General features: G+C 42.4%; 6 protein-coding genes across 6 annotated transcripts in view; 3 read left to right on the top strand and 3 right to left on the bottom strand.

The window, feature by feature from the left end:
* The window catches only part of SARC_03949 (hypothetical protein), a 6052-nt gene extending 1222 nt beyond the window's left edge, over positions 1 to 4830 (top strand). Inside the window, exons 2-6 of the mRNA XM_014302247.1 lie at positions 610 to 711; positions 1330 to 1637; positions 1951 to 2729; positions 3299 to 3372; positions 3749 to 4830. Coding sequence (XP_014157722.1) covers positions 610 to 711; positions 1330 to 1637; positions 1951 to 2729; positions 3299 to 3372; positions 3749 to 4116 — 1631 coding nt within the window. The 3' untranslated portion in view covers positions 4117 to 4830. The remainder of the gene's footprint in view (positions 1 to 609; positions 712 to 1329; positions 1638 to 1950; positions 2730 to 3298; positions 3373 to 3748) is intronic.
* A 1447-nt stretch (positions 4831 to 6277) lies between these two features.
* SARC_03948 (hypothetical protein) lies at positions 6278 to 7944 on the top strand (the record flags this gene model as incomplete). Its single annotated transcript, XM_014302246.1, has 3 exons — positions 6278 to 6571; positions 7156 to 7435; positions 7631 to 7944. The coding sequence occupies 3 exons, from the start codon at positions 6278 to 6280 to the stop codon at positions 7942 to 7944; spliced, it is 888 nt and encodes a 295-aa protein (XP_014157721.1).
* A 1685-nt stretch (positions 7945 to 9629) lies between these two features.
* On the bottom strand, positions 9630 to 15582 carry SARC_03947 (saccharopine dehydrogenase [NAD+, L-lysine-forming]). The gene is made up of 8 exons (XM_014302245.1): positions 15277 to 15582; positions 13992 to 14136; positions 13019 to 13185; positions 12017 to 12188; positions 11695 to 11857; positions 11339 to 11459; positions 10514 to 10625; positions 9630 to 9980 (listed from the first exon to the last, which is right to left on the bottom strand). Exons 1-8 carry the CDS (start codon positions 15438 to 15440, stop codon positions 9909 to 9911), a joined length of 1116 nt encoding a protein of 371 aa, XP_014157720.1. The 5' UTR covers positions 15441 to 15582; the 3' UTR covers positions 9630 to 9908.
* Positions 15583 to 16156: 574 nt separating this feature from the next.
* SARC_03946 (hypothetical protein) lies at positions 16157 to 18524 on the top strand. The gene is made up of 2 exons (XM_014302244.1): positions 16157 to 17974; positions 18417 to 18524. Exon 1 carries the CDS (start codon positions 16478 to 16480, stop codon positions 17867 to 17869), a length of 1392 nt encoding a protein of 463 aa, XP_014157719.1. The 5' UTR covers positions 16157 to 16477; the 3' UTR covers positions 17870 to 17974; positions 18417 to 18524.
* Positions 18525 to 19663: 1139 nt separating this feature from the next.
* SARC_03945 (hypothetical protein) lies at positions 19664 to 21020 on the bottom strand. Its single transcript, XM_014302243.1, has one exon. The coding sequence runs from the start codon at positions 20991 to 20993 to the stop codon at positions 20184 to 20186; it is 810 nt and encodes a 269-aa protein (XP_014157718.1). The 5' UTR covers positions 20994 to 21020; the 3' UTR covers positions 19664 to 20183.
* Positions 21021 to 21028: 8 nt separating this feature from the next.
* SARC_03944 (hypothetical protein) lies at positions 21029 to 22201 on the bottom strand. Its single transcript, XM_014302242.1, has one exon. It carries the CDS (start codon positions 22048 to 22050, stop codon positions 21328 to 21330), a length of 723 nt encoding a protein of 240 aa, XP_014157717.1. The 5' UTR covers positions 22051 to 22201; the 3' UTR covers positions 21029 to 21327.
* Between the last annotated feature and the right edge of the window lie 2041 nt (positions 22202 to 24242).

Below are 24242 nucleotides of genomic sequence, written 5' to 3'. Positions count from 1 at the left end.
GTATAAACTTCCGTATACGAGTTTACTTCCTGAAAATAGGAAAGGTGTGTAGTCATCCTGACGCAGTTTCTGCGTAGACTGTTATCAATATTCACGTGCTTCGTTGATTCCAAGTGTTGTTTTGCACGTCGGTTTGTTCATCTACATACTTTCTGTTCATCATGTATATATGCTCTCCTTGCCTTGTGGATGTTTGACTTCTTTCTGGCACTTTCCTGATTGATGTCGTACTTATTGTGCCGTATTTCTTGTCATTCGTGGAAATATCTTTGAAATGTACGCTGGCTAGGTCGTATATTATCGTTTGTCATTCCACCCCACTAATTTTATTAGTATGTATGTTCTGATTTCGACCATGGGTGCATATTCCACTTCCATATGTAGTCAGTGGTACTTCTGAACTCTTGTATGACGTACGTGGAGTTCAAAGCCAGCTAACACAGTTTTCAATGAGTAAACCGATTTGACCACTTTCGGAGTTTCCTACGTATCGAGCGATACCCATACGCGTTTCTATGATCTATATCCATCCCACCCACGGAAATCTAAAAATGTCACGGATGCTCGGACATGTCTGACACGTCATACCTTGTCTTTTTATTCGCCTAGGCTACTACGACGACAATATAGTCAACCGAATCTCTAAGGGATTCATGATACAAATGGGTGACCCCACCGGGACGGGGTTTGGTGGAGAAAGCATATATGATGGTAAGTACTCGTGTGTATGGGACGGGTTGAGTGAGTGTACTTTTTTTCTGTGCAGCATTCGTAAGTTTATGTAGGTATGGGATTGACGGGAACGAAGCGCGCACAGAATTGCTCTTACCCATTCTTGGCGTTTGTATATGTGTAGGTATGTGTACTCCGAGTGCTTATTAGGTTGACTTTTCGTCCATGAACATTTCAAGTGCGTGAAGATCCAGATGTCGTTATCACGCAAGACTTCATATCTACTCAGATACACAAGTATGTGAGGAGATAAATTGTTCTCTGTATATGTCTCTGTCTTGACTAGATGCGCTTCTCTATCATCCACAGTGCTTGTAGTCGTCATGGGTACTTGGTGGATTCTATTCGAGGTCGTAAGTAGCATTCACTTCATTGGGTTTCTCCAATGCTCCTTCCTTATTTTAGAAAATTTGTGGGTCCCAAAGGGTAGTCCCATATCGCGTACTATAGATATTCCTACGGCCCACAAGTCCTAAGTGATGAATAGAAGGCGAAAAACAATGACCTGGCGGACCACTTTCGTATATTAGTTCACTAAACAGTAAGACTGCTGCCCGGATATGAAATATATATCTTCTTTCCTTCTGTACCATGTAGAGCCCTTCAAGGACGAATTCCATCAAAGACTTAAGTTCTCGCGGCGTGGCCTGGTTGCCATGGCTAACAGCGGTAGCCATGACAACCGAAGTCAGTTTTTCATCACGCTGGATAAAACCGAGGGATTAAATAAGAAACACACATTGTTTGGGAGGGTCGATCATGAAACTATTTTCAATGTACTGCGCGTTGGAGATGCGGAAACAGACGAAGATGAGCGGCCTTTAAATCCCCCTAGAATCAAGTATATTGAAGTGCTGGTCAATCCTTTTGATGATATCGTGCCGCGCTCTTTGCCTGCAAGGCTGGTATGTATTGGTTGCGGGTATCTTTGTTTATATCGAATCTCATCACGATTTGAATCAAAATTCGATATATTGCTTACAATGTGACACACCAGATATCGTACCAGCTCAATATTGTATTGGCGTACACACTGTTAAACATGCCTGATATCATCTACAATGCTGCACATATCTACGCATATGTATTCATATACTTATACTGCTGCATACACACTATCATGCATAATGTACAAGCACATATACACTTACACATTTGTGTACACTTGCTGCACATACATACATACCCATTCACATACATACATTTACACAACTTCAGGCGAAGATCGACCAAGCTCGGGCCAACAAAGAAAGCAAGGCAAAGGGATCCAAAATGAAGAAAACTCGAGACGCTAAGCTGCTCTCATTTGGAGGAGATGACGATGAAGAGGATGAAGGGGAGGCAGACAACATGTTTAGTAGTAAAAGTAAAACAAAGCGAATGAAGATTAAAAGTGCACACGAAGCTTTGGCAGACCCGACGCTTGCAGCAGAAGTGGGCGCTATAGAACCGGTGGTGAGTGAGGAGAAAAGCAAGGGTACCAGTGCGAATGGTGATGGAAAGGGTGCGAGTGTATCCGATGATAAGGTTAGGGAAACGGAAGATGAAAGCGATACAAAGAAATATAAGGAGGACACATCGAGTGCTGCCAAGACGAGCAAGAGTTTGACAACCGCAGAACAGACCGAGAAATTAGTGCGCGAGATCAGAGAGAGCAAGCGAAGGCAACGCGATATGGGAGATGGACGTATTGCGGAGACAAATACACAGACTGGAGTGAATGACAACCAGGTGAAATCTGCGGTGGATGATGGGGAAGCGTATCTGGAAGCACAGAGGCGGAAGTACGCGGACAGTTTGGGGTCAACGGGGAAGGCCAAAGCCGATGCGAAGGCCAAGGCTCTTTTGGAAAGCTTTCAGATGAAAGTTAGTGCACGGTCGTGGGCGGATAAGAGTGACGAGGAGGAAGAGGAAGAAGAGTCAAATGGGAAAAATACGGATAGTGCTAGTTTGGATGCGGATATGAAGGGGAAGGGTGGGGGGCGTAGTACAAATGGGTAAGTGGGAGCTTGTGAGATTGCACGCTTCATAAAACGGTGCTTAAATGTATCATGTTAGTGCTCTCCAGTGTGTATATCAGATAAAAAAATAGGGAAGGTAAGAATTGGTACGAGTGTGAATTCGATGGTGTGTGTATATATTGGGGTCAGATAGGGGAACCGAAACGGAATTCTGGTCAAGTGTTGAGGCGGATCATGACAGAGGTACTAGTAGTGAGACTATCAATGGGTGAGGTAAGTTTAGCTACAATCATTTTCGTAGTGGATGTGAGAAACCTGAAGCTAGTCTAGTACTGCACACACGGGAAAGGCCTGCTGCACGTACATATTCATGACGTATTTAGTATCAATCACCATGTTGGAGGGGTTCCTTACCAAATTATTCTGTAGGCACAATCTTAATGCACAGTTGGCTGAGAGTTTGATCTATACGTTTGTGCGAATAAGAAGGATTTGGGCTACTTGATCGAGAATGTTGCAGATTTATGTAACCACTGCTGTGTTCGATACTACCAGTATATATTAACGTCAGATTGTTTCATTTCGGGTCCTTCAATATTCCTCAGCGACGACTGGATGTCACATGCACTCGATTTCGACCCAGAAGATAGTCTTGTGCTCTCGAAGGATCCTTTCAAAGGTATAATCTTATTATAAGTGTAAGCGTTCTATGTGTCCTCCATTTTCAATTCCTCTTAAACGTTCCTTTGAATAGTCCCGATATCGCTAACAACAGCATGTAGGTAAACAATGTTCTCCATATCCATATAGAAACAATAGCGCTCTTTTGTTCGGTCCCGTTTCCTTATTCAAATGTAAATGTGCTATATAAATTATTGATTAGAGATCAATTATTCACCGTTCTGTGGGGTTATAAATATTCACACGTGCATGACGATACTGGCAACCAACTACCGGCTATCAGTAGATGCTGTGTAGTTGGCTTTCTATCTGTTTCTTGAAAGTATCTAAAATAGAACTCCCCCCCCCTACTCTATCGATGTCCTGTATTACAGACAATGCGGAAGATATGTACACATTGGAAGATCCGCGCAATCCGCTCACAATCGCACGGCGTGAGAGAGACGCCAAAGACAAGTTCAGTACAAAAGATAAGCGCAACAGGCGAGACGATCGGGGTGACAACAGACACGGTAATCCAGACAGGAATAGACGCGAGCATATAGGTGGGGATAATGAAAGCAGCAGGAGTAGAGGTGGGTATAAGGAGGGTAGAGATAACAAGGGGAATGGGGATGATTGGAGGAGCGATGCAACTAGGGATAGAGAGGGGCGCAAGGATGGTGGCAGGGAAACGAGTCGAGACAGGGGCAGAAAGAGATCGAGAGATAGACATGACAGTCGTAGCCATAGCAGGCGATAAGATAAACGCAAGAGGGCATTTGTGAATGGTACGACAAAGCAAATGTGGACAATACTATGTACGGACGGAAGCAGATTGGCGATTGGGATCGCCTGTCTCATTACAAACGCTTGTCTGAGCTATCGTATTGGTAGTACTATTGTACGGATCCGTCAGACAGGCCTATGTACTACATCGCTCAACGGTGATTCAAACCCCTCAACATTGGCAGCGCAGTGTCTATGACGGGACCGGCTTTCATAACCAAGTATAGCAAGATCGAGGTTTTTCGTATAGCACTGAGCGGATTTTTGCACAGAGTGAACGTCTACATCAAGAACGACTTTGTAAAAATTGCAAAATACAGTGAGGCAACCGAGCAACGAACGAGACGGTTCATATGACACTAGCAAACATCTGTAAATAGATTGTTTGGAGTGTAGTCGCAATAGTACCAGATGGGATCCGTTTCACAATACGTATGTGTCGGTCATATAGAAACGGCAAGACACATGTTATCATACATATGCAACGTATAGGAAAGCAGAACATACTATGAACGATGTTTCAAGAATATGTCCTCGATTCCTGATATTTAAGCGACTTTCTAGAGTGCGAGTAGAGTTTTAATTTAGTACCCAACTCCTTGCAGGCTTCTAGGATAGCATGATGTTAGAAAGATGCACCGACACATGTAGTGTTGTTCGCTGTGGTCAAATAAACAAGTGCGGAGAGTAGAGTGTGTATATTTCGATGTCTCGGACATACCCTGGTGTCCACAGACTCGCGCTTGTGGCGAATGTTTTAAAGAGCGGTAAACTTGATTAATTAGAGGTATTCGATTGATATATTTACGCTCGGAATGGACATTTGACGTCGTCAGCCTTTTGGGAGGAATGTACGTGTTTTGATTTATCTAGCTTTATTCTTAACCCATACACTGTCAAGTGAATATCAGGGGCGGTTATGCAGCAAGTATAACCAGGGGTAGCTCCGTATAGGGCAGATACACCAATCCGTACGACAACCTGCCATAAGAACTTTACTACAGCCTGCTTTCACGAATTGACAGCACTGTCGATTTGAAGTAGGTCTCACAGTGTGATACCATTTCATAGTGAGCAGGCCCACCCAGTGAAGTTGTACAGTTTGGATTGTTTGGTACTATTATGGTCTCGAACTGCGCCAGAGCAAATATCTATCCCTATGAAATTCGGATAGTCACAGAGGCGCTCTATAATTTCGCTCGTTGTTTGCGGAGTCTGAGAGTTGATTTTTGTTTTTTACTGAGTACATGATCCTATCCGATGGATGAATATCTTTTTGACAAGATGCGATGTCAACAAAAACCTAATGATGTATATTTGCAAACGCACTCCTCTAGTTAAGCTGACAGCAACCGCAGGAATCCGATTACTAAGTTAACACACAAATCATATCATGCGCATACGCTTGCGCTTGCACACTTGACTTATCTATAGCCGTGTCCGGTGCTCAGCCATGTTTCATAGATTCGCACATTTCAAACGTACACTCGTATATAAGTCACCCAAATCGTTCCAGATGTGTAGAGTTTACACCGAGATATATCTGAAATCGGATGATCGCAATACTGTCGCACATTCTTGTGAACTTCTTACTGATGGAAGAGAATCACGCCTGCAGTGTGACTAATTGTCAAACACTGAGTTTGATATAGGAGGCTAGCATAAACTTTGTGCGGGATCCCAATAAGGATGTGAATGTAACAAATCAGTGTACTCGTTTTACAAGAGGCAGCATGTAGCTGATATTTATATTGCGGAGACTTATACATGTATGTACACATTCAATGCCTATAATCGTCCGCACCAAGATAAATGAATGCTATCAGATGGCATTAGCAAGTGTCAACATTTTTTGACTGAGAAAGTGGGTTTCGTGCTTCGGACTCCCCAACATTTTAAGTTCAATATCTCGTGAGCACGATGTAATAGTTTAAACGCCAATGGGAGTATTCTTCGTTGTTGATTCAACTCGACCATGAATTTGCAATCGTCGATACAGAACCTGCTCTCTCGGCTCATGTCGAATCTTTCTTACTCCATTCACATTCTACCCCTGGTCAGCGCGTGCATCATCAAGTTTAAAGCCACCTTTCATTTTCTACAAGTGTGTATATCAACACTAGCAACCAAACATTATGCCGAATGAATCTCATGTTTGGAGTTCAAGATATGAAGCCAAGGCCATAAAAGGCCACATCTGCGTGGCATGTCACGTCGTAAGACGGTACGGTCAGGAGTGGGGATCTGGGAAGGATTGTGGATGGGAAAACGTGCACAGCGCATGCTCGATAAGCACTGATCCTATTGCAGAGCACGAATGGACTGCATTTGTGAAGCCTTCGGGGATAGTGCGCTTTTGCCAGGAGTGCTACGAACCGCAAGGATGGGGGCGGAAATTCGGTAGCTCTAAGGGACCCGCTTACGAGCAGGTAGCTCAGTCACCACTGTTACTACTGTGTAGGCAATTATGGACGGATATACAGACGGCGGCATGCACTTTTCAAAAACTATTACTTCGGATGCTACATCTTATTTTTGTGCAAGCGTAAAGCAGGATAACGTTCTAAGCACAGCATAGTGTACAGTCGCGTATTTGTGTGCGATCCGTATATTATTATACAACAGCACTGAGAAGCGTGCGTATCGTGTTGATGAGATATTCACCAGTGACAAGCCTATGTATATTTTTCGTGCCCGCGTGTTTAGCAAATTATAATTATTAGATCTAGCACAGCAAACTAGTAGGCAGCAAGCCACTTTACAAATCAGGCGAATAATGTCGCATGAATGGATGTAAAGAAGCCCCGCGAACAGTGTCGTTATCTGTGTAGCAACAGGAGTGTGGAGTTTGCAATTTCTGCAATGAACTGAGTGCATATATGGGAAGCAAGCATCGTGACCTTTAATCATAGTCTGCGAGATGAGTTGGTATATATATAATCGTAAATCTGCAAAGTTGGTTTGGATTGATAGTCTGCTGATGATAGATACATTGTGCTTGAATATTTTTCAGGTACTCGAGCTTTGCTCGGCCGTTGATCTTGATAAGAAAACATACGCAGATATTATCACAGCGGAAGCACCCGAATATGTGCATCCACTAGCTCCCCTGGATCCCGAGTCTATGGTCAGAGATGAGCGACATCACAACCTGGCCACTCAATTTACGGGGAAGGATTTTGTTAAAAAGTTCTCCGATTTCCAGAATGTGGATGTAGCCGCAATTGACGAAGCACTGACACACCCAAGCGCCAGTGTTAATGGATGCAACTTTCTCAGGCTTGCATTATTGGGTACGTTATCGAACTTGCCGGATTGCCGAGAAGTGAATTTATGCGGGTCGTTTGTGCGGGAATATGTGTTGCGCTGTTCGCCTGTGTTGACGAAACAGTATAGTAGTATATCAAAGTTTACTCATGTTTATATATACCGGTCCATGTACCGGTACATACTATCCCAATACCCAATATCCGATCACATCGATTCAGGTGACGCTGTGCTCGACCTAGTGGTGGTGCAGTATTTATACCACACAAATCCTAACGCAGACAATGGCGAGATGACTATCCTGAAAGGCAAAGCAGTCTCCAACCGGGTTTTGGCAAAAATCGCGGCGCCGTATTTGCGCTACATACGCACCAAGAGCACATTCGACTATGACTCCAAGACTTGTGCCGATGCGATGGAGGCGCTAATTGGCGCGTATTACAAATCCAACGGGTTCTCTGCCACCGCAGACCTGTGCGCAGATCTAGGCCTACTGGAGGCCGTTAAAACATGCAATGGAAGGAGCAAGCACTAGTTGGCGCTCATCATACCATATAAAATTATTCGTTTAATAGGTCTTTTCGAACTGGCCTGTCACCATCGCTTGCGATTTAATTGATAGCTGTGCCGGTTCCTCAGGGTTCCTCCTATGTGGTATATTGGAAATTGTCATGACCGTGGAACACATGGCCGAGGTTATTAATATTAATAAAAGCAGCTGAATATATAGTCTGACGCTTTGCTATGGCTTGTTATGTTTCCACACTTGAAAGTGTACATCAGTATGCGGGACAAAGTATCATCGATAAAACTTGGATTAAAACATGCTCGTCGCATAGTAGCAATACTCACGTTCGGTGGTATCACGCATGTCTTTTAAATACTTGCAGGTTTAATTCACATTTCTTCGAGTATGGTCTTGAACATGTTGTTACTCGTCTAATCGCGCGCTCGCAAACCTTCAGAATAATGATTCGTGGAGAACTAGGATACAATTCTCTTTATAATAGGTGAGACTTCTTTGTCTTTCCTGACACTTGCTTACTCCCTTTCTTGAACTGAGCAGGTTCAATTTGCATATATGGACCATAATCGACAAAAGCATTGGCCTTCTTGGCCACATCTGCCATGCTTGGTTCACGTGTGTTCATTTCCCGCAAATCTGCAGCAACACTATTCAGAAGATCGTTCGATACATTGGGATGCGCGCAAGAAAGTATGAGGTGATATTTTTCGGAACAATTACACCACTTACGATATGGAGTGCGCTACGTGAATTCAATGACAGTCAGGTCACTAAAGTTTATCAACCGCTAGGAATAGTTGTCAGGAAAAGCGGTGTTGCTGAAAGAGGTTACGGCAACGCTGAATGCGTCTCGGAAATCGTCGGCAGATCTGAAATGTCACCGTGACAAGTAAAGTCGGCCGAGGCTATGAAAATAAAAAATAATTCATATTTCATCTATAACGCGCTCAGGGCGCAGAGATCGATCGTATTTACTACTGACGTAAACGTAATGATTTCAAAACTGACTCATATTCTTTTCATTATGTAAGAGCGTGGGCCCGGGATCGAATTGTATTTGGAGAACTAATTACATTCTTGTTGCTAGGTGAGTTCCCGGAGATCTAAATCAACTCGCATGGTACTATTTTGAAGGCATCTATTGATAGTCAAAGAAAAACTTTTGTCACGCGACTACATATTTGATCGATGATAGGCGAGAACAAGTAATCGCGTGTGCACTCTCTAATGTGATAAGCTACTCGTCTTGGACGAATACTCCTGATGAGCACGTTCGCTCTCTACTGCAGTAGTATTCATATTTAGCTTAATACCGATGATTCACTGCAGGATATTCTGATCGAAAGTTTGGCAAACACTCGATTCGAGAATCGTGTAGAGCCAAAAACTAGAAAGTTTAACATAATCCCATATTTTATATATATATAGGATTAGTATTAGCTCATGCACCTCAGAAGGCACTGACTTACAAGTTACAGTATAGTATCGCATGAGCTTTTACTCTTGGGTATCCTTCTAATATGATCGATAGGCAGAATTCAATAATAACTGAGTATTTGTATGAACTCAGATTGAACCATTGCATATAATGTGCCACGCTTTCGCCTTCACTGACGTATCAGTATGTCAGTGCTCGCATAATAGCTTATCTAGAGACTGACATAGACCAAGGCTAGGAGCGGCAGAATCTCATCCTAAATTGCGTGTTTGAATATCAATATACGACTACCTATGTACCACAATTAAGGTTCAATGTTATAAACCGTTCTATGTTCTGCCTTGTCCATGGATCACATTAGCGGTACTAGGTTTTATTGTACGATACCATACACCGGGTACACATTCCAAGGCATTCGAGTTATATAGACTCGACTTGGATGTGTTCGGGCATCGACGTGGCTGTTAAGCTCTGCGCCATGGATCTATAAAACTATCTACAACATCTTTCCAGCCTAGAAGTCAGCGAGATATGCTTATTTCTCAGCTTCCGCCAATTTGTCATCGAACAGCTTGCGAGCCCTGCACCAAACTTCATCCTCCTTCACCTGGAGTGGGTTAGATGTCAACTTCACGTCAGTATACATATATGTGCACAAACGTACATATAAAATGTATCTGCACATGTATTCGTACGCTCTAATACATTTTCCCTATCCTCGAACAAATGTGAGCTTCTCCTATCACAAGTCCTTCAGATAGGTGCGATTGTCGGCCATGGATATATGGATCGATCTATATATGAATAAAAAATTGAATATGTCTAATATGGATATAGCAATAAAAAAGCTGTTACTCAATATGCCTACTGCGTACAGAATAATCCACATATCCACGTACAACCCCTTCTTGAGAATTTGCACTACAGCTTAACAATGTATTTAAACCGCGGTTGAAGCGGAGAGGAAGTTGCAAACAGTATCATCCCACAATTGTTAAATATATTCTGAACGCTCAACTATTTATAACGTGACATTCGAAGTTGATCCGAATACTATATTTATACGCAGACTTTTCGGGTATCGCGAATTAATCCATTCACGTACACATGATATATGCGAGTATAATATTATATACATACCTGTGGCAGAGCGAGTAGTGTGGGGAGGAGGTCTGCGCCGAAGCGTTCTGAGCTTTCCTTAGGTAGGAGTGTGGGCAGATGATCGATGGCCACTACTTCCATGACCTTTCCACTGCACAATACAATGGGGAGTACACAGGCAGAAGGAATATATATAATGAGGATATGAAAGTGCTAATGTGGAAACAAAATATGAAAGTGTGTTCGAAATGGAAATGATCGAAGATGTGTGTATTCAAATACGTATGTAGCCTCTCTGTGATCAATAAGGGTTATCGCGCAATTCTCACCAGCAAGAGAAGCAGTCAGTGTCGACATAGAAAAAAACGAATTGATACAGAAACAATGAAATTGCCTGTATGCTCTTCAACTAAGTTCGAACGTTCACTGAAGAGCTCAGCAGTACAACCACTCGAACCAATGAGACTTGTTACAAATGCGCGTTTCATGTATGCGTCGTTTATTTCAAGACATCCTGTGGTACAGCAGTCATAGCGTACTCGGGCACGCGCGAGCACAAATCAATTCGTGATTGCGTTTATATAAACGTTTCGATACATACGCGGGTGCATGCAAGTATAACGGTAGACTTAAAGTAAGCATAACCACTTACACACACACACATACATAAAGCATGCGTGCCAATTTACATTTTGGGTGCCACAAACGCGGTCTTAGCAACTGTGTACGACCAATGCGCTCGAAAACAGACGTTGAAAATACGGCTTGCCTTCGTATTCATATAAAACAAATCGGAAAAGTAACACACCACTGTTATATGCACGTAATAAAATATGTAAGAACTCGTACACAATGTTTACTTACACGTCTGGCACCACCACCGTGGGGTTACTGAATGTGGTGCCTTCAGTGTACACAGGTACGGGGTTGTTTTCGCTTGTGTAGTCGCAGCTGACATCCACCAGCACGGACAACTTGCGAGTCTCTGCCAAGGTGTATATGTATGATAAGCACAGATTGGTCAGCATAAGAACAAACGAAGCAAGCATTTGTACGTACGGTTTTTTGACGGGTCGTTATTAAATGACTAAGACGTACTCGAGATAAAGGAGTTGTTCAATTGAAAGTCATCGAGGTGGGACACCATTAGACGTATTGTAATAACAGGTTCCAGTATACACAACACGTGCATAGATATCCAATTTTACGCCTTTTAATACCTGAGGTTTCCTTCAGCATGTCTGTGGTGATGAAAGGAGGGATCTTCTCTGTGAGATATATGCAATTCACAAGGATGTCGACATCCAGTAATTGAGGGAAAGGACCTCCGCCCTTGGTCTCATTCATGTCCCAACGAACAATGTTATCTTCCGGGATGCCAACCTGGGTCAGAAAGGGAAAGGGCAAACGTACATTGCGTCAGAAAGCGTGTGATTAATGGACACATCGATGTCACCAGCATTCTTAAAGTACACTCGTGCACAAACAGATGTATACTTTTGTATGATATACTTAGATATATGTATAGAGTATAGAGCTCACCTCCGTCGCAAAGTCACAGGCACCTCGACCGCATCGGCCTAGTGCCCCAATCACTGCAACACGGGGCAGTACAGCACCCTTCTCCACAGCAGCGTCAATACGTTCTTTCAGGTACTTCTTAAGCGCGTCCGCATCAGGATAGGGGGCGTTAACCTTCTCGAGAGCACCCGAACTTCAATGCATATGAGGCAAAGCGGAGTAGCGTCGTTAGTTTTGTGATTTAGATTGGAAAGATATGTGTATAATTGGGTCTTCGTGTATGTTGCTGAAAAGGCGAGTGTGTGTACCAGTACATGTGCCGTAAGCACTTCAGTATCAGGGCAGGAGGCGTTCACCTTGTCTAGGGATACCAAATTCTGGTAGACAAGGAAATAGCATTAGAAGTTGAATGCTTCCTAAGTTGTATATTTAAGTGGTGCCATAAGGGGTGTATGCATGTTATCTTTATGAGTGTATGGACGAGAAAATCATGCATGTTGCGTATGTGCTTTGAGTTATTACAGTGTCAGTATTGTTACATACAGGCACGTATATCTCCGTCTCATCTTCTAAATTCATCTGTTTGGGTGTTTTATGAAGAGGTGCGTGCAAACGTTGTACATGTAGGTACCTTCAAGTACCTCTAAGTGTGTCGGCGACATCATATTGCGCACAAACGTGACTGTAGGCTATTGAATTGTACGTGGTACAGGGATGGGAATTACATACTATTCGCGCCTGCATCAATTAATATAGACGTAGCCATATACCATATATACTTTCATCTCTAGTCATAATTTCACTTCGTGTGTCATTTCTCATAGTGGTACCGCCGCACATGACAACCTCTATGATGTGTGCATACACAACAGTAAAAAAGTATAAATTAAATGCCAAATTTGGTCTATTCATACAGCACTATCAAGATAACCGGTGGTACAGCGAAACACACACAAATTATTCAGTAGCGAATCTACATAGAACATTTTTGTATACACATATATCAATAACACGCCCACTCACCCCAACTTCTGGTTGCACCATACATCAATTCCCACAGCAGTACCAGTGTAGCCAGCCATGTATCCGAACGCAGCTACTCGGCGTCCAACGCTATCCTGCAAGAACTCTAGGTCCAACAGAACACCCTTTCCATTACGGAAACGCGCGAGAAGATCCTTCCAGCCGGTCTATACAGATACACAACGAAAGGGATATGAATACATATGATTAGCTTTCTACTTTGGTCCATCCATAAGTTTTCTACGAAAAGCTCAAGATGTAGCAGAATTGCCTTGCTTTACGTAATGTACAGAATAGTCCTTCCGGCCTGTAGATTTATAGCATCCGAAGCTACCGACGCGAGAGTTTGAAAGAGACGTTCACCTATCTACCTCAAATACAGCAAAACTATCGTCCTAGCACAAGATTGTAATAGAAGTTCACTCCCTCCTGTCTACATTGCAGGCGTATGCTCGTGTATTAGATTGATCGAAAACAGGTTTTGTGTATCCGTCGAATAGTACTAAAAGATATACCTATCTTGTGTGTGCAACGACGATCGACCGATTACCACAAGTATTTCACCAGATTCAGAATGCTACAGAGCTCATTAATTTGCATGTGGCATGTAATCGGACGTTGCGATATAAATTTGGCACCTTCCAATCCCAAACGGGTCTTACATCCATGCCCGCGATAATACATTACTATTTCCAACTTGTTTATCAGCTGACGGATATATCTCAATATGCTCCTTCACGTGTCTGAGAATGTCCGAGTCCAGCAAAGCTCAACACTTGGTGCACCAAGGTTTAATCAAGACAGTACAATCTCGGTGATCGACTATCCTGATATAGTACTACAAAGCTTGCATATATAATGCTTGTCAAAAAATATTCGAACCGGACATATACTCACATCACATTCATCTAAGCCTAAACTGATCATATATATATATATATATAAATAAATACATGAAAAGATAAACTCGTACCTGATACTTGAAGCAGTGTCCAAAGTAGATGTGTGTGTGCGTCAAAGGCGAATCATCATTCTCAGGAAGTTCCTTGAGTCCAAAGATATACGCATCACTGGGTGCAGTTCTCCATGTGCCTCCCTCTACCATTGTGCAACCAACCCTGCATATTTCGTGAGGGTGTGTGTATCGGTGTGAATCTACTCAAATATACATGGACTAATAGTTGGACGGATCGGAAATTGGATGGTGGGAGTACTAACGAGAGAGTGTGAAAGTACTTGAACTTCAATATACATAAATAAATCGAGGTATAGGTGTAACTACTGATGAGAAATGTGCGGAATGCAAGTATCTGCATCCAAACCTTTATGCACTCGTCGCAGAGAAAGTATGAAAAGATATCGAGTTATACACACCTGCGCCCCACCCGCTAACATCATATCACCGCTTACGTATAATATAGTGTGTGAACACACCTATACGCCTTTCAAACCAGGGTCTATAACTTTTAAATCGGAGCACATAATCTGTCGAGGAGTGAATACAGACTTGTATAGGAATGTTCCTATTCTTCTTTCTGGTATGATACATATACCCCAGTTGCATGCATGCATCATTGTACAGAATATCAACCCGAGACACCATATTGATCCGTGATGTGTGCCTACTACACCATATTGATCGTAGAGTGTGCATGACGGGACACCGTAGGAGATTAGAGTATAAAAAAAAACTAAGAACAGCTCTGAAAACAAAGTAGTGATACCTAACACAGACTCGATACAATACCTAGCTACGTTGTGTTTGAACGCTGATCGGACACACGCCACACATTTAGGAATGCGCATTCTCTATGCAAACATTCGAGTCTAGTACTACGCACTTATATCCTCTTAAGCGTGAGGGGCCGTTTACTATGCTTAACTTTACTGAAACCTGAGCCCACGTACGCACTTGTAAGTGAAACCTAACATATACAGTTAGGAAACCTCCAGAAGTAGGAGAGCACGATGGTCTCCAAGCATAACAAGATGAGACGAGGCGTAGTTCTCTAAACGCATCAGCATATTATTGATAATACAACGTTCCATTACGCATGCGCAGTAGAAATGCCGATATACCTCCAAATGGTATAAACGTCTAAACAGATGGTGGAACGCAGAACCTAGTGTACTACATACACTCAACGGCCACAAGACTGTATACTCGCCGGTTTTTAATGATATAATGCAAGAGACGAGTGTAATAACCTGCCCGCTCAACATACTAATGCCAAAGATAACAATAGCTGCTCACATACTTTTCATATTCAGCATCTGCAACGCATCGGTCGTGTTGCTTCTCTACGGTAATTTTAAATCCAGTATCCAAGAGCTTTTTAACGATCTCGGGCGTGATAGGTACGCGATGCTCCTGAGACTTGACCTCGGCACGGATCCACAGATGTACGGGCTGACTAGTCATTGTGTGTGTGTGCGTATGTCTGGTTGAGTTGTGATACTGTATGCGTGTATATGGCGTCCACAAGGTTTGCAATCGGGATTATATTTATTTCTGTTCCCCTGCGGCCTGCTGCTTCTGTTTGTTTATCGATCGCCTGACATCATCGAACGTAAAAGAAATAATTCATGTCATTCACATACACTTTTAGTGCGTATTATGAACGATTGCACGCTATTCTGCCATGTGGTGCTACCACTCATAATACGCATATAAATATTATTAGCCGCTGATATCATGGTAATTGATTGTTTATAAGATTATGTATGACATCATGAAAGTGTAATGTTGTATAGAAACTATTTTTATTCAGAAATACTTTTAACATGTGTGAATTAAAAGATATAACTTGTTCATATTACACCAATAGAGTCTCAGAAAAGTTATATTTCATCAATTAAACGTCTCGTAATAGTATACTAGCACCACCACGATTCGGTTTTATCCTCGGTAAAGATTTTGCATTGGTGAATTCTTATTCAGATCTCCTAATGTTGATGGACGAGAAATCGAGAATAGAACTATTGGTAGCTGTAAAATAGATTATATTTAGAATAGAACCGTGAAAAATATCACATGCTTTTTCACATAAATACTTAATTACATTGCCTTCTTGGCTTCTTCTGTTTGTGGCTTTTTGCATAGTGAGAAACTAAAGATTGCTAGGCCGATAAGAGGTGGAAAAAAAAAAGGCTGCGGTCCTACTGTCCTGCCGGCTGCCTGGATCTGCATTCTGCCGTCGGCGCCGTTGTATGATTTTAAAATTTGTATTGATATGTGTATTTTAATATTTGCTCTCTACTACATAGAGAGTTGGAGAGAGTACACGCATACTACATAGTTATAAGGAGAACTGCAATCACCTGTTTGATTTATAAGGCTGCATATGATCACACCACATGTTATAAAAACCAGGCACACTTCTATAAAAGAAAAGTAAGCATACTCGCACACTTCAATACTCGTGCTTTAGTAGGCATCAGCAACACCTCACTATCACCATGCCTCAGCTAGAAGAAAAGTACATCCCGTCATTCGACGGCCTCCTTTTGTTGTATCGCAAATTCGGACCCACCGATCCCGAGGCACAGAAGAATGTACACGCGAACTTATGCTTAGTGCACGGTTTTGGTGAGCACTCTGCACGTTTCAACCATGTTTCCGAATCCTTTGTAGAACAGAACTTCATCGTGCACACAGTTGACTTGCGAGGCCACGGATACAGCGGTGGCCCACGCGCTGATGGTTTATTCTCCGAGTTAATCAAGGATATAGGCGTACTCATACAGCAGGCTGATCCAATGAAACCTTTATACTTGTTTGGTCACTCTATGGGTGGTTTGGCGGTGTTAAGATACATCCAAACCCACCCATTATCTCGTATTGAAGGGGCTATCATCGCATCACCATTCTTGAAGCTCACCAAGGCCTTGCCGTGGTGGAAGGCTCTGATGCTCAAGCAGGCAGCGGGCGTCCTCGGCGAGTTTCTAATAAGCTCAAATATAGACCCCTGTGGCCTGAGTGACGATCACGCCGAAGTAACCAAGGTGTTCCACGACAGGCTTATGCTTCCCTTTATGACTGTGAAGTTTGGTAATCAGCTACTCACCACTGCCAAAGAGGTATTTGACAACCCTCAAATGATGGACGTGCCGTGCTTCTTTGTCCACGGCACATCGGACGCTATCACCAGCCACATCGCTACACAGGAGTATGTGCAGCAAGTGAGTACTCACGACGTGCGATCGCACTGGGTAGAGGGCGGTGCACATGAGCTGCACAACGATACTGGCTCAATGCACACCATTAGACTATGCGTGGAGTGGCTGGTGGAACGTACTGACCCCAAGGAGATGCAAGCACGCAGATCATTCCACAAACGCACACAGTACTCGAGAAGCCCTATGGGCGGGAGAAATAACGGCATGCTCATCACAGGTGGTAGCTGGAACAAACGTCTTAGTACACAGTCTAATTCCTCCTCAGGTGCGAGGGGATTATGGGAAAATGAGAATATTATGATGAACGGTGCATTCGCTGAGAAGAATATACAGAAGTACAATGTGAACCCTAACTTCATGATTATGTGCAGGGTCATAGCATTGGCGCTCCTTTTCACACCGTGTGCGCTCTTGATGGTGCCTGTGCATCTCTTCTACGTGCTTGCGGCATACCTTGTATTCGAGATACAGCTCACTCAGAAGGATCTTCAAGGCTTGCTGCTATTCGGTATGGTATACATATTTGAGATGTACAATCGCATTCCCAAGGAGATGTATGCCGCTACCCCTCCCCCCGGGTCGCAGCCCAATGGAAAGTTCTTCCGCGAGGAGAGCGAAGGCTTCCAGAACAACAGAGATGCCTTGGAGTTTAATGAAGATTTGGAGGAGTGATGCGTATATAAGTATATGTTTTTATGTGGGAAATGTATTATTTTTCCAGATGAGAACATCCAGGAGTGGAAATAAAATTATCTTTGGACCGTATTGTAATGCATGGTAAGTTATCAGGGAGGGATGTGAGAAAGAAACCAGTTTCTATTTAAAGTACAGACACCCATTTTAGGTGGAGAATATTGTAAACGTGGATGAATAATACAGTTATACAAATATATCTAAATATGTATATACCGCTTTATACGCACCTAACCTAGATACAAATTGGTATCGTCAGTAGCGAATTTCTTGCAGTATATACACTTATGCTGTTCATCACGACAAGCTAGGGTATTTTGGGACGAACTTATGCCAGAAAATCAAGGCCACATTATTTAATCGTGCTTGGTAACAACGTACAGTGTGCGCGGATGTTCGATAGCTCAATCACTTGTGGGTTGTTTTACAGAGACAGGGTACACCAGTTCCATATTCGGCTTATGTCTACCCTCTATATACTCGACTAATCAATTCGTATAACTCCACCGCTTGGTCCCCCTAACAGGTTGCTTGCCGTGCACGCAGGCTTGTACAATTTATGCGCGGGTATCTGCCACGGTGATGGTACAAACGTATACTCACCAGACAAATTACTTAAATAGCTTTATCGCCGAGCGGCCTAAAGCACACAACACACCCGTTTGACAGTGAGAATACTTTGCTTTGTACGTTTGTATCTATTGACCACAATCGGGTATATTTCTGATCAAATTCATCTCCACATTGGGGCACAATCCGAACCATTCTAGCTGGCAAGAGTGCAGCACTGATAGTAATTGGCATGTATGATGACTGGACACTTCAGTATAAGTTAATGGTTCGGCAACAACCCTGGGTGTATATATGTGTCCAATGATGAGATGTGTTGCGGTGAGCGATTGATTGGCGTATACGTAGGTCAGATAGAGTTTGATTTGCGATTATATTTCAAATAGGTGTAGCCATACTTCATAGTTCCAACTACTCGTAAAAGATACGTGGCACTCTAAAACACATACATCACTTCCAAATGAATGAACATTAGTCTCTATCTATGAATAGTGGCATATAAGAAGAATTAAAACAAATTAACTTTTGATGAGGCCAAAAGGCGATAAGGCATAAACGACGAAAATCACGACACAGTGCTGGAACCAACCAAGTGTGGGGTCGAGAATAAGTCTGGCCGACAGTGGAGTCCTGGAGCCACCAACAAATAAGTGTGCCAGGAATTGACTGCACTGAGTCGAGTCCCCATCTGTACGCTTTTTATTCTATTTAGTAAGTGGTAGTACAGACTACAAAGCATCAGTATTAGACTATGCGGTATGTATGAGCAACATGAGTGCTGGCCCAGACTTCTGGATAGTCTGATAATTGGCTGTTAATCTATTCTGTGTGTTCGATATCTAATCTCAAAACGGCCAAAAGTTACTTCGTAAGTATGATATAGTAAACAAGCAATTAGTAGCTCCATACATAAAACCATCCACATGATATTACGTCGGACCAGGTGTAAGTTCTGTGTATCATTTGATGAGATTCTGCTATCGTGTGGTGATGTGCGGCTACGTCGCACAGGTAAGGAGAATGGAAAAAAGAAGTCGATGTTGATAACTGTAGCTGCTGGAAGTTTATAGTTCGTATACGAAAGGAAAGCCAAGCAAATAGATGGTCTTACGAACTTCAGGATTGTATATAAAAGGAAAAATCAAGCTATAAGTCACACTGCCATGTGCAGAACAAAAACAACATGCCAAGATAAGGTGATCAGCTGATTTATTTAACCATCCGACCGCTATATTACTCCCACCGTTTGTTGCCACTTTTCAGTCCTGGCGTGCAATGTTTAGTCTGCGTCTTCGTAGCAACCACAGCTACCATAAGGCCGGCCAGGGATAATCATATACTACACGTCAAGGAATAGATTGGACTTGTCGACGACAACCCAGCCCCCACACGTATAATTTATACACCTGCAAATTTATACACAAAGATTTTCGTATGCATATACTGAATATATATATATATATATATTCTTTATCTATATACCACATACGACCAAATCGTCCTTGATTTTTCAATCATCAGCTTCTTGCGCAGATCCTTCGTTTGTGGCCCAGTGATCCTACGGGACTACGCCTGAGCAGAAACGCATGGCGTACTTTTGCTATTTAAAGTCTTCTTATCCCCGAGGGTTGTGAACCGTCGCTATTCAAAGCCTTCTTATCCCCGAGAGTTGAGAACCGTCGAAGACAATCAAACATACTTACTATTTAGAGATAATCGATTTTTAAATAGCAGAGATCTCAGACCTAACAGCAGCAAACTCGCGCTTGTACTTCAGGTATATGGTGATACCTCTTACAAAAGTGAACCAGCCGAAGAACACCAGCATCCACATGAACCAACTCGCAAACTGCTCGTCCTGCTTGTCAGTACTGCTGGATGAATGCGATGATGACTGATGGTCATCTGTACTCGCCTTAACTACTAGCACCAGCTTAATGAGACCCAGACCAAAGCCTGAGGTAGCCCCGCACTTGCCAGCAATGGTGCGACTGAATACATACGCCAGTAAAAAGCCGAGCCAATTTAAGAAAAAGGATATGAACATGGTAGCAACAAAAGTTGAATCGTCCCCGATGGCCAAATCAAAACCTTCGTATACTGTCACAGTTGGGCCGTTTTCGCGCATACTGTATTCAATAGGCATAGTATAGGGCTCTGGTAGATTGGTGTCGAACTCGTCTTCATGCTCGTGTGCTTTCTCATAGTCTTCATATGTAGGTAGATTCTTCTCCACGTCTGCAGTACCTGACACGCCGTTCTTACTATACACGGGCGGAGGTACGTCCATGTTTATACCGCCAGGGCTTTGGCTGATACTTGGTGTGTGTGCTACTAAACTAGTCGACTCGTTTATTGGCTCTTTATCTAACTCTTGATCTGCGTCGGTACTAACTGCCTCATACTGAGGGGCTGCGCTAAATCCGGATGTCGTAGTAGACTGCGCTCGTTCCAGTGTAACATCGTTTTCACTGTCTTCCACACCCGCTACGTCATTATCTTCCAACCTCTGATATCTACTAGTGTCTGTCATGATGGCTACTTTTGATATGTAAGTAACTGAAGTAAATATTTGCCGCCGTCTCATAAGATTTTATTATATATATATTTAGGCGTAGAATTTAAAAAAAAGATATAGCAATTCGGTTCGTGTCGTATCACCGATCACGTATGCATTTCTATGGCCTAGAGTTTATCTAAAAATATAAATATAACCCCGAGAGCCTCGCTCAGGGCCCAGGCCCCAGAGCCCCAAGGCATCTCTACATTTACAGACTAAACTCTACAGAGAGTGTCCGATGCCGAGTTGCATAAATTTGATTTTTAAATTAAAATAGGCATAACCCTCTATAAAATATCAGATACAGTCATACCTCTATATATGTCCAGGTTCCGCCCAGGGCCAAGAATTGGACATATATAGAGGTAGACATGTCTGGGTCAGGTACTACCTGTGAGGTGCATAGGACAGATATGGAGCTGATAGTACCCTTTCTCTCACGATATTTCCTTTTTGCATGCATTTCGGTAGACAGACTAATAATTTTCTCTCCAGCGATCATAAACCTCTGTATAGTTTTAATACTTATACCATATGTTGTACGTGCAGCTTGTACGGCTTCTTTAACTAAATCACTCTTATAGTTATCTCTCCATGGCTTGCTCAAGTCATATTCACTCTTTTTGATAGTGCGCACGACGACACCTTTCTCGTTGTTTGTTAGATTAACTCTCTTTGCTGGAACGGCACACACCTTTGATAACACAGTTTGTTTGTACACATTCTTTTTAATACTATAAGACAGTCTCTTCACTATTGTGTCTGACGCTTCATTAACCCCAGACGATGCACCTTGTTTAGACCTAGATTGTGTCGTATCAACTTCCTGCATTGCATCAGAATCAGTAGTTGTCTGATCTAACAGTGATGCTGCAGATGCAGGTGGCGTCAATTCGTCTGATTGGATTGCTGTTGATACATTTGGTGGCTTGCAGTTATCTGTAGACAAGCAGTAACTGATCGAATTCGTTCCAAACCCCTCCCCAGGATGCACGCCACAAAAGGCATGCATATTACGATCGCAGTACATTTGTGAGCACCTGATGTTGGTTGCGTGATCGTGCACCCTTTCGTGCAACAGCGACCTAAGCTAGGAGTATCCTCCATGAAGAAGAAGTGTACCTATGGCGTGTTCACTGTGTGTAGACTACACATATGAAGCCTCACTGAGATTGTATCCCGGGGCCCACTTACGGTTGGAATGTTGGATCACTCTAGGAAATATTGATGATGAGTAAAAATTTAAACTGAGAGCTTCTGATTAATTAGTTCCAGGGCCCCAAAAGTGGGCCAGCTCTAGAAGGGTCGGCCCAAATGAAAAATGAACATATATAGAGGTAGACACTTAAAAGAGGTAGACATATAAAGAGGTAGACATATAAAGAGGTATGACTGCACATAATAGGACAAATATCACCCGGACAGATAAAATAAATATATGTATGTAGGTGAATGAAAACATATTACATACTCAATTTGGCCGAGGTTTTGGCTTGATTATTCGGGACTTATGGGTAAAAATTCCAATTATTGTTTATAATAAGAGAGAAAATTTGGAGAATAGTGAGGGTGATGTTTTTAAAAACTGATTTTGTTCTTTCTATTTTGATTTTATTTAAAAAACTACTACAATGCGGCAATTTGCGATTGCACCAAACGGCATACAGTCATACATTGCTTACAGGCTGATAGCAGGTGACGTTCACTTCTTTTTTGTACAAAAACGTAAATGAACAATAATAAAAATATAAACGTTTTTCATTGAGATTCTTAATTTTGCTTTTTGTTTCTCAAAAACATCAACACTATGTATGTAGTACAGTAGGAACGAATTGAGGGTACAGGTTAGCTCCCATCTTTCCACTAGGTTCTTTTTCAAAATAGAACAGAGTTGAAATTTATAAAATTCGAGTTTCGGGTCTATCAACTACCAATCATCTATGAAGAACACGGTCACAAAAAGCCACTCCAACTCAAAAATGGGGACTATGATGATTCATGAACTCACGTCTCAGAGGTCTCTAAGACTCACACACATGAAGGTTAAATACTAAAAATAGCCGAGGGCCCAAGGGCCGATACCCTCGGGGTAGACGCCCAGGCCCCAGGGTCGAGAGCCGAGAGCCGAGAGCCGAGTGCCGAGTGCCGAGTGCCGAGTGCCGACTCCTCGAGAGTGAGAGGGAGAGACTGGACAGTGAAATGAGGTTCTGAGCCTCTGAGGCACTCTGTGACTGTCAAGTTGTGAGTCAACTGTCAAGTATGAGCGCACTCTACTACATAGTACCTAGTAGAGTAGAGCACACTCTGCTGGTCAGAACCTCCTGGGCTGGGCCCTGGGCCCTGGGCCAATCTTGGGGGAGTGGGGACTGTGGAGTGTGGACTCACTGGACTGAGTCAATGGTGACCACAGTGGACGCCCAACTGCCTAAGCCCCCAAGTACCCGACACAACCCGCAACCCGCAGTTCGCATGTCGCCTTCACAGCTCAGGGCCTCAATCACCTCAGTAAATATTTACTATAAAATAGTACATGATATATATATTGATTTTGTATAAAAAAAAGGCGCAAAACCACGTAAAAATATTTAGAATGTGTAGAACTTTCCATGGACGGTCGGACTGGAGTCACTGTCTGACCGAGCAGCACATACTTTCGATAGTGAATATGGCAAAAAATTGGCGTATTATTATTTAAAAAAAATATGCACTGAAAACGTTACATATAAAATATGAAATATGACATGAAATTTGGAAAAAAAATACGTAATACGGCAAAAATAATAATATTTGGTATTTAAAAATTGAAATATGCCATAAATATGACATATTCTAAAATATGCCATATTTCTGAAATATGCCATACTTGTGAAATATGGCATATTTATGAAATATGCAATATAAAGTACAATATATACATATTTACGAAATATAATATGCAGTATTTCACGGCATATAGCCTTTATTATGCAGTTCTTTCAAATGATTTATATAGGCATATTGACTGTTTTTTGCAGTTGGTGGCTGTAGTTTGTAGCTAGTTAAAGGAATTGTACAGGTGTATAGTAGCTGGTTTATAGCTGGTAATATATTATCGCATATACGTTTTATTTCATATACTTTATTATATTATATATTTCGTGAATATGTGTACATATGTATATGGTACATATGGCATATTTCTGAAAAATACCATATTTCATGTATATATATACACATACACAC

Source organism: Sphaeroforma arctica (assembly GCF_001186125.1).
Source record: "Sphaeroforma arctica JP610 unplaced genomic scaffold supercont1.212, whole genome shotgun sequence".
Lineage (NCBI taxonomy): Eukaryota > Ichthyosporea > Ichthyophonida > Sphaeroforma > Sphaeroforma arctica.
The sequence above is the reverse complement of the archived record's forward strand: the minus strand, read 5'-3'. Positions and strand labels throughout refer to the sequence as shown.

Bases quoted from the DNA above. Each gene is read 5' to 3' on its own strand.
- SARC_03945 (XM_014302243.1), bottom strand. From the start codon at position 20,993: ATGACAGACACTAGTAGATATCAGAGGTTGGAAGATAATGACGTAGCG.
- SARC_03947 (XM_014302245.1), bottom strand. From the start codon at position 15,440: ATGACTAGTCAGCCCGTACATCTGTGGATCCGTGCCGAGGTCAAGTCT. The intron at 12,189-13,018 runs GTGAGTGGGCGT...TATGCATTGAAG, and splicing joins TGGTGCAACCAGAAGTTGGG to TTCGGGTGCTCTCGAGAAGG. The intron at 9,981-10,513 runs GTATGTATATAA...AACCCACTCCAG, and splicing joins CACTACTCGCTCTGCCACAG to GTGAAGGAGGATGAAGTTTG.
- SARC_03944 (XM_014302242.1), bottom strand. From the start codon at position 22,050: ATGTACTGCGATCGTAATATGCATGCCTTTTGTGGCGTGCATCCTGGG.
- SARC_03946 (XM_014302244.1), top strand. From the start codon at position 16,478: ATGCCTCAGCTAGAAGAAAAGTACATCCCGTCATTCGACGGCCTCCTT.